This window comes from Sapajus apella, unplaced genomic scaffold, assembly GCF_009761245.1.
Source record: "Sapajus apella isolate SASKATOON/1434 unplaced genomic scaffold, GSC_monkey_1.0 scaffold4, whole genome shotgun sequence".
Taxonomy (NCBI): Eukaryota; Metazoa; Chordata; class Mammalia; order Primates; family Cebidae; genus Sapajus; species Sapajus apella.
In genome coordinates, this window is record NW_022436944.1 from 24,722,493 (window position 1) to 24,736,842 (window position 14,350).

Here is a 14,350-nt window from a genome sequence, read left to right on the forward strand (position 1 = left end):
TAGCTCACTAACCAGTCATCCTAGAGTAAAGCCCTCAAATCATCTAGTGGCCTAGCCCTTCTCCTTCCCCACATAGACACTGCTTCTCATCACAGCCGTAATGTCTCCCTCTTTAATATGTATAAATACTAGACCGTGAAAAGGAAAATCTGTAAAATGAAAGAAAGTTAAAATAAGAAATGAAAAGGACCTGGAAACAGAGATAATGTAGGAAATAAGAAAACTGCAAAGACAGCTATAATTAATATCTTTAGTGAAATAAAACAGTATTGCAACCAAAAAATAAGAACAAGATTCAATGAAAAAAGAATAATTAGAGAACAAGTAAGATTTTAAAATTTAGTAGATAAAGTTCTAGTAAAGCCAAAGAAGATAAAAGCTGTAAAAAAAAGAACACAGATTTAGGGCACAGATCCAGCTCCCACCTTATTGGAGTTCCAGAAAAAGAGATCCGTGATTAGGGAAAGGAGATTAAGGGTCAAAAAGAAAAAAAGAAAGTTTTCTAAAACAAAACTGTGCATCTCTAAACTAAAAGAGCCACAAAATGTTAAGCACAGTGAATAAAGACACAGCTTATCTTCAGATTCTGAATGCTAATGATAAAAAGATGGTCCTAAGACATTCAGAGAAGAGAGGAAATACAGTACATATAAAAGGTCAAGAATTAGAATGGTACTGCACTATTGAACAGTGCCTAGAAGCCAGAAAGCATTGAATACCTGAAAACCCTGAGGCAGAATGAGTTTCATCCAAATTTCACTGTATTAGGATGAAACTCATTCTGCCTCAGGGTTTTTTGAGGTATTCTCTGCCAGACCTTGTATGTAGTGTTCAGTAGAAATAAAGACATTTTCAGATATGCAATTTTTTTTTTTTTTTTTTCTTTTCTTTGCACACAGAAAATAATTTGATTCCTATGCAGCAAATTTATTTCTTATGCACCTTTTTTTTTTTTCCTTTGAAGTGACAACGTCTCACTATGTTGTCCAAGCCAAAATCCTGGGCTCAAGCAATCCTCCCACTTCGGCCTTCGAAAATGCCAGGATTGGGCCGGGCGCGGTGGCTCAAGCCTGTAATCCCAGCACTTTGGGAGGCCGAGGCGGGTGGATCACGAGGTCAAGAGATCGAGACCATCCTGGTCAACATGGTGAAACCCCGTCTCTACTAAAACTACAAAACATTAGCTGGGCATGGTGGCACGTGCCTGTAATCCCAGCTACTCAGGAGGCTGAGGCAGGAGAATTGCCTGAACCCGGGAGGCGGAGGTTGCGGTGAGCCAAGATCGCACCATTGCACTCCAGCCTGGGTAACAAGAGCGAAACTCTGTCTCAAAAAAAAAAAACGAAAATGCCAAGATTACAAGCATGAGCCATCATGCCTTGCTTACCCTTTCTTAAGAACTTACTGAATTATATGCTCCAACAAAACAGAGCAGTAGTTTGAATTGATAAGAGTAGTAGAATTGATAAGAGCAGGACTAAACTTTTAAAAAATAATTATTAGAGTAGGCAACATGGTGAAACAGCCTGGGCAAAATGGTAAAACCGCATGTCTACAAAAAATACAAAAGTAGCCAAGCACGGTGGCATGCAACTGTAGTCCCAGCTACTTGGGAGGCTGAGGCAGGAGGATCACTTAAGCCTGGGAGGTCAAGGCTGCAGTGAGCTGTGATTGTGCCACTGCACCCCAGCCTGGGTGACAGAATGAGACCTTTCTCTAAAAAAAAAAAAAGAAAATTAATTACTAACTCAAGTAAAAACAAAAGGTTTTACAAGAAAAGAAACATTGGCTGGGCACAGTGACTCACACCTGTAATCCCAGCAGTTTGGGAGGCTGAGGCGGGCAGATCACGAGGTCAGGAGTTTGAGACCAGCCTGACCAACATGGTGAAACCCCTTGTCTACTAAAAATACAAAAAAATTAGCCAGGCATGGTGGTGCACACCTGTAATCCCAGCTACTCGGGAGGTTGAGGCAGGAGAATTGCTTGAACGTGGGAGGTGGAAGTTGCAGTGAGCCGAGATAACACCACTGCACCTCAGCCTCAGCAACGGAGCGAGACTCCACCTCAAAAAAAAAAAAAAAAAAGAAAAGAAACATAATCAGATTACCCAGTTTGACTCTGCACTGATAATATTTACATAGCCACATATCACAAATGGATAACACTGCTTGTATATTTAAACAAATGATGTAATATACTTACATTGGGGGTACAGGGTAAATAGTGAGGGGCAATGCAAAAAAACTGAATTTTGATATATTTAAATAGGAAGTCAGTAGATCTAAAAATGCCTAAAGTTAATAAATTTTTGACAAGTAACATAAGCAAATTATTGAACAGTGTGGAAATAAATATCTAAAACAGTTAAACCTGGAGTGGAACAGATGTCTGCTGTTTTCTGTTGAAAATCTTTTTTATGCCAGGTGCGGTGGCTTACACCTGTAATCCCAGCACTTTGGGAGGCCAAAGCAGGCGGACCACTTAAGGTCAGGAGTTCGAGACCAGCCTGACCAACATGGCAAAACCCCATCTCTGTTGTTAAAAATACGAAAATGCGAAAATTAGTTGGGTGGGTATGGTGGCACATACCTGTAGTCCCAGCTACTCAGGAGGCTGAGGCAGGAGAATTGCTTGAATCCAGGAGGCTGAGGTTGCAGTGAGCCACAATCACTTCACTATACTCCAGCCTGGGTGACAGAGCTAGACTGTCTCAAAAAAAAGAAAATCTTTTTTAGTACAATGTATATGTAGTATTTTGATTTTTTTTTAAATGTAATTTAGCATTCTGGTATTCAAAATCCAAGTCTGAGCCGGGTATAGTGGCTCACGCCTGCAGAACTGGTATTCAAAATCCAAGTCTGAGCCAGGTGTTATGGCTCACGTCTGTAATCCCAGCACTTTGAAAGGCCTGTCTCAAGAAAAGCCCCAAAAACCCAAACCAAACCAAAACAAAACATTGTTCATACAGTCAAAGGAATCCCAGTGCAGTACAGTAACAAAAGCATGGGCTTTGAAAACAAACAGCTGGGTGTTGTGGCTCATGCCTGTATTCCTAGCACTTTGAGAGGTTTAGATGGGAGGATCACTAGAGCCATGAGTTCAACTCTATATTTTGTCAGTACAAAAAAGAGAAAAAATTAAGCATGGTGGCAGGTACCTGTAGTTCAGCTACTCGGGAGACTGAGGCAGGAAGATCAGTTGAGCCTGTGAGGCAGAGGCCGCAGTAAGCCAAGATTGTGCCACTGCATTCCATCCTAGGTAACGGAGTAAGACCCTGCCTCAAACAAAAAAAAAAAAAAAAAGGACACCACCACAACAGACTTAAATTTTTTTTTTTTTTTTTGAGACAGAGTCTCACTCTGTCGCCCAGGCTGGAGTGCAGTGGCATGATCAGGGCTTACTACAGCCTTGACCTCCTTGGGTTCAGTTGATCTTCCTGCCTCTCCCTCCCAAGTGGCTGGGACTACAGCACATGCCATCACACCTGGCTAATTTTTATATCTTTTTGTAGAGACGGGGTTTTCACCATGTTGTTCTGGCTGGTCCCAAACTCCTGGACTCAAGTGATCTGCCGGCCTTGGCCTCCCAAAGTGCCGGGATTATAGGCATGAGCCACTGGGCCCGGCCAACAATGTTTTAGTCATAAAGTTTTCACAACATAATGAATCTGATGCTTTTATATAGCTCAGTATAGTAGTATCACCATAACTTGTAAAGTCTAATTTGACTGCTGCTGCTTCACATTCAAGAATGAATACAGTAGCTATGTATAGATTAATTTTAAGTAATTAGTATGTGTAGAGTACCTAAAAATTTGCACACAGACTTCTCTAAAAAAGAATTTGTCTTATGATAATATATTTTTAAAAGGAATGATTGTTATCCCCATTTATTACTGCTGTTTTAAACTTTTCATGACAATTAGTTTATTCATATCTACAAATAATTATAAGGTTATAATTGGAATGCTTTTGGTCCTATAAAGGTGTTCTCCAAATATTCCAGTTAAAATATAAATACCAAGAGATTTGAAGGTTAATCAGCAGAGAACATCTTAAGCATTAGATTAATATTTTAAAGTTATTTTGTATGTTTCTATTTTATGGTATAAAACAATTTTTATGATATAAAGTGCCCCAGTTGAGGAATATGTATTTCATATTTATAACAATGATTTCTTGGGGAAATTACAGAGTTGGCCATTATAAGATTAGCATAGCATCTTTTAAATGAACCTTCTTAGCATTGTGACTCCCACCAAAGTTGCTTGTAGATAGTTTCAAGACCTAATTTTCTACCTTTCTTTTCTTTTTTGAGACAAGGCCTGACTCTGTCACCCAAGTTAGAGTGCAGTGACACGATCTTGGCTCACTGCAACCTCTGCCTCCCAGGTTCAAGCGATCCTTGCACATGAGCCTCCCGAGTCACTGGGACCACAGGCACACACCATGCCTGGCATCCCAAAGTGCTGGGATTACAGGCATGAGTGCACCTGGCCTAATTTTCTGAATCTTATTAGTGTTTTTCATATTAAAAGTTTTCTTCCTCTTAGAATTTATGTATCTATATTTCATAACACTGAAATATGATTCTTCTCTCCTGATCCAAAAATGTGTTAAGTAGCTGAATTTTAATTAAGGTATAGTATGGTACAGGTCTGGCTGCTTTTTTATCTCTATACAAAGATTTGAACATAGTATATACCTTCTTCAGTGGCAGTGTGCTGGTGTCTTGATTGTCACTGTTTAATATAGTAGTTTTCAAATGCTGCACTGGTACAGGCTGTCTGCATAAGAATCACCTCTGGAGCTTAATACAAACTCCAGGGCCCCTCAGAGTCTGGCTTACTAGGCCTGAGGCCCTGCCCAGGAATCTGGATTTCATAATCTCAAGTGACTCAGATATACAAATTAGGTTTAGAACCCACTGGTTGAATACATTTTTAATAAGAAACACAATGTTAATGAAAAAATTCCTTGACTTACAAATATTAAAATAGAGAAAAGAAAGATTCTGCCTGTCATATGAAAGTGATAAGATTTCAGGACTTGAGGTTTTTTGGGTTTTTTGTAGGCTGGGATCACTATGGAAGCAACTTATCATTGGGGGCAGGTGAGATCCTTAAGATTTCTCTCTTTGTGCCCAAGCTTTTCTCTCCCAAGGGACAGTTTCTTGACCCTTTTATTATTTTTAGAAATGTCACTGCAAATATTCCTAAAATTTGTATCAGCATGTGGTATTACTAGTATTACTCTCCTTTGTAGGCCAGTGTGATGATAAATTCATTTCTGTAGATAGTCCGCATGGTCCTAGGAAGGGATCCCTCAGGTTGAATGTTGTAAGGAAGAGTAATTATAAGTTAAGTGTAGGCCTTTTGTCAAAGGGGAAAAAAAAAGCCCAAAAAGGCTAGCAGAAGGAGGTCTCAAATTTCAGAGCCTTGATGATATGATTTCACTAAAAGAAAATTTTTTCTTGATTTTCTACAGCTAATATAATGCCTTCATCATCTCATCTCTTTGGCTCAGTGCCATGGGGACCACCAGTGCCAGTTCCTGGGAAGCCGTTCCATCATACTTTATATTCTGGGACCATGCCTGTGGCTGGGGGAATGCCAGGGGGTGTGCACAATCAGTTTATACCTCTGCAGGTGAGAAAAAAAAAATAATATTTTAAAGAGAATTACTTGTTTAATGCCGAAAGACTATTGATAAACATTTTTTTATTCAGTTGACTTAGTGCCAGCTGGAAGTTCAGTACTAGTATGGGTAGTAAGAAGGCAATGGTTGACAAGTCTGACCTGTCCTTACTCTCTGATTTTGTGTTCTAATAAATGATAATTGTACCAAGGAATAATATGCCATTCTAATACAGATTGATTAAAATAAGGAATATAAATAAAATCACAAGTATTTTTTAAATATTTAACCTATGGAGAATTGTATTTATTTGTTGTTTTTTTTTTTTTTTTATTAATTAATTAATTTTTTGGAGACAGGATCTCACTCTGTATCCCTGGCTGGAGTGTAGTGCATGTACAATCTCAGATCCCTGCAGCCTCAACCTCCTGGGCTCAAGTGATCCTCCCACCTTAGACTCCCAAGTACCTGACACTACAGGCATGTGCCACCATGCCTGTTCTAGTTTTTGTAATTTTTTTGCAGAGATGGGGTTTTGCCATATTGCCCAGGCAGGTCTCGAACTCCTGATCTCAAGCAATCTATCAGCCTCAGCCTCCCAAAGTGCTAGGATTACAGCTGTGAGCACACTGTGCCCAGCCCAAGAATTTTAAATATTTTTATTGTAACTAAGTTCTTTGAATTACTGAAGTCTTCCTTGGAAATTATAAGTGGAAGTCACAGATCAGCTGTGATTGACAAATACTAACAGCATGCATGGTTTATGGTAATTTCCAACACTAGCTATTTTTTTTGCCTGCATTTTATTATTGATGCTTTTATTCCTAACAGGTTACTAAAAAAAGGGTTGCAAACAAAAAGAACTTTGAGAATAAGGAGGCCCAGTGTTCTCAAGCCACTCCTGTTCAGACTAGCCAGCCAGGTTCTTCCAATACTGTCAAAGTAAGTCCACAGGAGAGCTCATCAGCTTCTTTAAAGCCCTCTCAGATTGCTCAACCTGCATCTTCTTTTCAAGTTGAAACTGCCTCTCAAGGCCGTAGTGTATCTCACCATAAGCCAACACCAAGCTCTTCTTCAAGAAGAAAATCAAGAAAACTGGCTGTCAATTTTGGTGTTTCTAAACCTTCTGAATAAATTTGGCTTTTGGAATTAGGTTAATTTTTTCTCTTTCCATCTACCTTTTTACAAATCCATATCTGTATCTCATAAAAATTAGAATGTACTATTTTAAAATAATATGTGTAAATTGAAATTTTTTCATTTTTAAGTTATTAGGCACTTTTCATGCTGTTTAAAAGACTGTATCAAATTGTGCACTTTAAGTATGTACAATTTGTTGTACGTCAATTATACCTCAATAAATCTGTAAAAAAAAAAAAAAGACTAAATTAAACCTTGTATTAAAATAATATTATAGCATCAGTGGACTAAATATTAAAATGAACCACTCTAATCATTGGCCTCACCATTAAAGCATCCTGAACTATGAATTAGGCATCAGTTAGCAATAATAAGCATTTTTTACACTATCATTGAGGAATAATTACACGGAGCATGAAATTTGGGCCTCCAGTATAACTTACTGAATGCAGATTTTATTTCTCTTTTTAATTATGTAAGACAATTGTCAGGAGAATGGCTCTTATTTATGTGTATTTTAACTTACGCTTCGTTGTCTCTGATGGTCCTTTAGACCTGCTGTGAAAGGATCACATTTGTTGTGGTGCTGCCAGTTTTGCTTTATTCTAAATTTTGTACCAAAGCAACTTTAGAATACTAATCAGAATATTTCATATAACTGCTTAGAACTATAAATAGCGTTCTGAATTTGAGTAAGTACAATTTTTTAGATTATTCAAGAACCAGCATTAGTAATTTCTAATAAAATTGTTTCAAAATCTACAGGGTACAATGATTACAAATTAATCTTCTAATAAAATATGAAATATTAGTCAAGTTAATTAAAATAAATTATATTATTTTGTATAGCTTTTTATTTGCTTACTTGACATTTTATGAGAGCTTCATAGTTGGTCGATACGTAGTGCTTCTTGGGGTTGAAGAAATTCTCATTGTTTTTTAAGTTCCAAGGTGTGCTATGATATAGGAGACACAGTCATCAGTTTGTGATATACATTATTTACTGCCTATTTCATTCTAATTCTGTATTTTTAGCTTTATGCTAAACTGTTCAATGATGCTAGGATTCTCTCTTTGCATGTCATATGTGAATGTGTGGTTCATGCTGTAACCGTTGAAATTATTTTAGAATTTATGAAGATTTCTCAGCAGGGCCTATGTTTTGATATATATATATTATATATTTATTCTTTAGTTTTTGTGATATGCCTATATTTTTAAGGAAGTAAGTTATAGCATACTTTTTTAAAAGTAGGAACCACAATCTTTATATGGAGCAGCTTGTTGTTCTATCTGATTTTCATTTAGCTCATTGAAAACTCTGCCATGACTCAAAGTAGTCTTACTTGCTTTTCAAAATGCTGGTATTAAACTAAATGGACTCCTTTCACTAACTGCTGATTTCAGAGTTTAAATGTTAGTAGGTTATTTGTATATTAGCAGTGCCTTCAGTATAAGAGAGAAATATTCATTATCTGTCATTTATCAGTCGTATGAGTTTCCATGATTTTATTTTCTGTCATTTACATGAAATTCAGATGTTCAGATAATATTAGTTCCCAACATTTTCTTGTTTATCTGTAGTGGGATCTTGCATAATGAGGCTCAAGCAGTCCTCAGTGTTTATCGTTATTGCCTCATTAACTCTGTTTTTAAAGGAAACACCTATTATGGTAATACAAAGAAAAGTTAAATTGTAATGTTATATTAACCTGTTCCTACTTTGAAAGTGTGTAATGTTTCACCTCAACTGTACAAACTCCATCAATGAGAAATTGATTCATTCATTATTCCTGTGTGACAGTTATATAAATAGCATGCAGCCCACATCTGTTCTACAACATAGAAGAAGCAGCACCTGCCATCTTCTGAAAACTTCAAAGGGAAATTTTAGTAAACATCGTCCCACTAAACCCATAAGGATACTTACCCAGTATTTGAGCACAGCAAGCTGACAATTCTATACAGATAGGCAGTAAAAGAGTTTTATTTTCCGGCCAGGCGCAGTGGCTCTCACCTGTAATCCCAGCACTTTGGGAGGCCAAGGCCGGCAGATCACTTGAGGTCAGGAATTCCATCCATACAAGCCTGGCCAACATGGCGAAGGCCCATCTCTACTGAAAATACAAAAATTAGCCAGGTGTGATGGCGGGCACCTGTAATCCCAGCTACTGGGGAGGCTGAGGCAGAAGAGTCACGTGAGCCCGGGAGGCAGAGGTTGCGGTGAGCTGAGATTGCACCACTGTACTCAGAGCCTGGGCAGCAGAGCGAGACTCTGTCTTAAAAAAAAAGTTTTATTTTTTTTACTTTTTTTTTTTTAACATTATTATTCTAAAGATCAGAACTGAAAAGAGATTAAGATACGACAGAGCTCCCTAATGGCTGGATAGCGGTCGGGCATTCTGTATTTTTTTCCCCTTGTAGACCTATTCCAAGTGTGGGCCGAAGGTCAATGGGAGATGTGCCCTCCATATGGAGGATGTAAGAGGCAGAGGCCATTTCTGCCCCATCATGATCTTGAGGAAGCTGGATCCGTTGATATGCCTGGACCCTAAGAGTATATCTGAAAAGCAGTTGGACTTCAAGAAACTTAAAATTTTCTCTTTGAGATAGGGTAGACTAAGACCACCTCCAAAGTTTAAAAATATGCTCTTTCAGCTTAAATCTTCTGAGGACTTAGACTGTAGGGCACAGGACAAATTCCCCAAATTCCTTTGTTTCCACATAACTAGAGTACTTAAATCTATTTAAGCCTTCCTCTCTTAACTGAAACATTATTTCTAAATATTTCTGATCAATACGTTTTTTTCTTTTTTGAGCAACTTAATTTTAAAGATTGCTCCTTCCAGTCCCGTTTCTTTTCACATTTTCCTGCATTACCTAATAATTGCCTCAGTGTTAGAATTTGACTGATGTATTAATTGATTTAAACATTATATAGACTAAAGTCTTAAACATCTAAGACTCAGTTGCACAAAAAAATTAGTCACCTCTACTGAACCTTGGTTTCAATTTAAGATTCTTGCTTTTCAAAGGGGTAACTAATAAAGATTGAAGGGTTTTTTTCCCCCAATTGGTGGGAAGGATGAAGAACTGTTGATGCAAGTTTTTCATTGTTTCTTTTCTATGATCAGGTTTCTGCTTTCATTTGAGATTGGTACTTCCAAACTAACCTGGATTCTTTGTTTAAATGAGAGGAGGCAGAGAGAGGGAGGCAGATGGAAGAAGGAAAACAGTTAAATAAGACATACCCAGTCACTGCATTTTTGGACCGTACTATATCTTTCTAGCTCAAGGATAATAGGTAAACTGTAGGGTCTTTCTTACTCACTTTTTATTTATCGGTTCTTTTTCTGTTAGTTGTAACCGTTCATAGTAGTTAATTTTTACCTTATATATGAAATAGAACTGTGCAGATCTCCACTGAAGTTAATTCTGTTACACTTCTCCCCATTATTTAGAACACTTTTTTTAAAGCAACTGTACAATTTCTCAGCCTTGTGAGCCTGCTTTCTGTTTCTTAGTACCATGTTGCTTCCAAATTGTGTTTTTACTGTAAAAGATAATTTATTGTAGAGAAGAGGCTGTGAAAGGCCTTCTCTATCTTTAAAAATCAATTAAAGAAATTTACTTGTCATTTTTCTAGAGAAAAATCATAGTACTCAAACTGGTAGTGCTCATTATGTACATTTTGTAAGCTTTGCCAGTGAAACCATCAATTTTGCAGGAGCTTCCTTTCGTAGTCAAGAAAAGCTTAAAATTCAAGAAATTAGTATCGTTCGGACTGACTTTTTTCATATTTCCGTCAAGCTTCTCCATCACAGAAACAATACCAAACCAGCATCAGGTCTCCAGAAATATGGCAGAGCAGACAGGCAGGCTGTTAAGTTTCACAAACATCATAGATCCTTTTCTTAGAGAAGAAAAACATGTATAAAATAGTTTTAATAGTCCAAAATGTCAACTGTCTGTAGCTGCTTTTGTGTGTGTGTCAGTGAAACAATAATAATGCCTTGCTCACAATGCATTCAGCCATCTTAAGTGCAATTTGTGAAGGAGACTATGGTTTCCAAAAGATACGTGTTTTTACAAAGTTAAACCTGTAAAAAGTTTGTCTTTGTTTTTTCCTCCAGCAGTACACCAATTGCTCTTGGTTATTTCAGTAGTTGGTATGCTGTTCAGTTGTCCAGGCCGAGGAAGTTTTGTAGCTGTTTTAGTAATTTGAAGCCAAAAGTCTCATGCTGTTTCTCATTAAATAATAAGAATGAGAATTTGGTCGACAGTTTGCTTAATGTTCTCTCATTCCTTTTCTTATAAGGGTTTGGTGGAGAATGGGGAGGTTGTTTTGTTTTTTGGATTTTTTTAAATTTCAGCCTTAAGTATCATATTTTCTTTTGCCTGTATCCAACTGCTTCTTTGAGTATTTTCATCTGTTTTAATATGAGTAATAGATGGTGTGCTGTGTCATCAAAGTGTTCAACATTTTGTTCATTTAAACAAAAGTGTAATTCATACGTATAGAGATGCATCTCTTAATTGATTTCTCACATAACTATTTTATATGTAACTGGAATTTTTCATTAGATCTTATACAGAGAAGTATTTTATTAAAAATTCAAAAGGGAAGACTTTTATGTGCTCATTTTGTAATTTTTGTTTTTAAATATCTTTACATTGTTTGCCAATTAAAGTGTTGTAAACTTGCATTGGAATGGACTCCCAATGTATTTTTGTGGTGTTATATAGTTACCTGTAGATTTCTAGCATGAAGTTAGCCTCACGATGCTGTGTGAAGGATTTTAAAATATGAGAGTCACTGAAAGAATTTAAACATCTGTTCGTGTTAAATGCTCTATGGATTTTAATTAAAGACTTGAGAATGATTTTATAAGCTGTTTGTTCTTTTATTACTATGCTGATATCAAAAGTAGAAACATTAGTCTTTTTGCTTGTTTTTGAGATGGTGTGTTGCTCTGTTGCCCAGGCTAAAGATCTCAGCTCCCTCCAGCCTCTGCCTCTCATGTTCAAGCGATTCTCATGCCTCAGGCTTTTGAGTATTTGGGACAACAGACACATGCCACCATACCCGGCTAATTTTTTTATATTATTTTTTATTTCCAGAGGTTATTGGGGAACAGGTGGTGTTTAATTACATGAGTAAGTCCTTTTGTGGTGATTTGTGAGATTTTGGTTCACCCATCACCTTAGCAGTGTACACGGCACGCAATTTGTAGTCTCTTATCCCTTGCCCCCTTCCCACCATTTCTCTCCGAGCCCCAAAGTCCACGGTGTCATTCTTACATGTTTGCATCCTCATAGCTTAGCTCCCACTTATGAGAACATAATGTTTGGGTTTTCATTCCTGCATTACTTCACTTAGAATCATAGTCTCCATTCTCCTCCAGGTCACTGCAAATGCCATTAATTCATTGCTTTTTATAGCTGAGTAGTATTCTACCATATATATATATATATATATATACACACACACACAGACACTCACACATGCACCACAGTTTCTTTATTCACTCGTTGATTGATGGACATTTCGGTTCATTCCACACTTTTTTTTTTTTTGAGATGGAGTTTTCAATTGTATCACCCAGGCTGGAGTGCAGTGGCACAATCTCAGCTCACTGCAACTTCCATCTCCCAGGTTTAAGCAATTCTCCTGCCTCAGCCTCCTGAGTAGCAAGGATTACAGGTACGTGCCACCACACCCAGCCAATTTTTGTATTTTTAGTAGAGATGGGGTTTCACCATGTTGGCCAGGCTGGTCTCCAACTCCTGACTTCAGGTGACCCACCCACCTTGGCCTCCCAAAGTGCTGGGATTACAGGCGTGAACCACCATGCCCAACCCAGTTCCATGTCTCTGCAATTGTGAAATGTGCTGCTACAAACATGCATCTGCAAGTATCTTTTTCATATAATGACTTCCTTTCTGCCAAGACCAGCTTGGCTGTGGAGAAGAAACAGACACAGAGATAGAGTGCAAAAGATGGGCTCAGGGGGCTCACAGCATTCTCAGCTGAGTGTCCAGAGCAGACTCTGACTCACGTATTTATTCTTTACATTCCAGTGATAAGTTTAACAAGCAGATGCTCTGTGTTATTTCATTGATTAAAGGTAAACTAACCAGACAGCTAGTGTATGTTCACTATAGGTTAAAGACAAGTTAGAAAGCATTCTTAGGCCAGGCGCAGTGGCTCACGCCTGTAATCCCAGCACTTTGGGAGGCCGAGGCGGGTGGATCACGAGGTCAAGAGATCGAGACCAACCTGGTCAACATGGTGAAACCCCGTCTCTACTAAAAATACAAAAAATTAGCTGGGCATGGTGGCACGTGCCAGTAGTCCCGGCTACTCGGGAGGCTGAGGCAGGAGAATTGCCTGAACCCAGGAGGCGGAGGTTGCGGTGAGCCGAGATGGCGCCATTGCACTCCAGCCTGGGCAACAAGAGCGAAACTTCGTCTCAAAAAAAAAAAAAAAAGAAAGCATTGAGGTAGAGTCACATATCCTGTGCTTAAATAACTAGTTTATCTGGTGTGAGACATACTCATATTATTCCTTTTTCTCGAATGCCTTAGGCAGTTTTCCACTTTGGAGGGCCAACTAGGTGTTCCTCGCCACTGCTCTCAGTGAACAATATGATATATCACACACATCGGAATTTGCTTTCAGCATTTTCCCCTTTCTGCAAAGCTTAAAAAGCACGGCTTTATCTTGGTGAGCTATTTCGCAAACGATTTGGGATCTGCACCTGCAGACTACACAAAGAGAAACATGAGAAATTAATAACACAATTATAACAGCAACCATAGATTCCCCAAGTGTCTTTACCCAAATCACAGACTTCAGGGCTGTTATTTCATCAGTGGCTCCCTCAAATACTTCAGTTCCTGGAATTCAAGTCAAATGTGCTTGAGAGTCCTGAAAAACTTGTTCCTTTAGTTTTGTTATATCAAGTGATAAATTTTCAGCATGCTCTTCCAAGTGACACTTTATTTTTTTCCCAGTCATGTTCAATTTCATTATAAGGATGAGGAGTGATACAATAATCAGAAGTATTCCAATCACACTGTAATTGAATTTCTATACTCTACCCTATCCCCTAACCAGAGAACAGCTTGTTTAATGTTTAAGATCATTAATCTGATTAGCTATATTTTGATCTATCTTTGTGTGAGAATTCCACAGCAAGGTAGAGTTTTTCTGCCAATTATCAACAAACTCAGCTGTTTGTACTGACAAATGCAGAGTCATTCCTACCACAGTGGCTGTACCTGTGACTGCAATCATACCCATAATGCTTAAAATTAAGGTTGCAGTGAATCTCCTGGTACAGTTTAGAATCTTTTGTAAAATTTCAGTGAGGACGGCCGGGAGCGGTGGCTCACGCCTGTAATCCCAGCACTTTGGGAGGCCGAGGCGGGTGGATCACGAGGTCAAGAGCTCGAGACCATCCTGGTCAACATGGTGAAACCCCTTCTCTACTAAACATACAAAAATTAGCTGGGCATGGTGGTGCATGCCTGTAATCCCAGCTACTCAGGAGGCTGAGGCAGGAGAA

General features: G+C 38.2%; 1 protein-coding gene across 9 annotated transcripts in view; it reads left to right on the plus strand.

Moving 5' to 3' along the window:
* Positions 1-11,667, plus strand: part of XRN1 (5'-3' exoribonuclease 1) — a 134,318-nt gene extending 122,651 nt beyond the window's left edge. For 7 of the 9 annotated variants that reach the window (XM_032264387.1, XM_032264410.1, XM_032264439.1 and 4 more), the window contains 3 exons: positions 5,077-5,115; positions 5,490-5,650; positions 6,471-11,667. In XM_032264387.1, the coding sequence (XP_032120278.1) occupies positions 5,077-5,115; positions 5,490-5,650; positions 6,471-6,773 (503 nt within the window). In that variant the 3' untranslated portion in view covers positions 6,774-11,667. The remainder of the gene's footprint in view (positions 1-5,076; positions 5,116-5,489; positions 5,651-6,470) is intronic. The other 2 variants (XM_032264391.1, XM_032264430.1) reach the window with 2 other exon arrangements.
* The last annotated feature ends 2,683 nt before the right edge of the window (positions 11,668-14,350 follow it).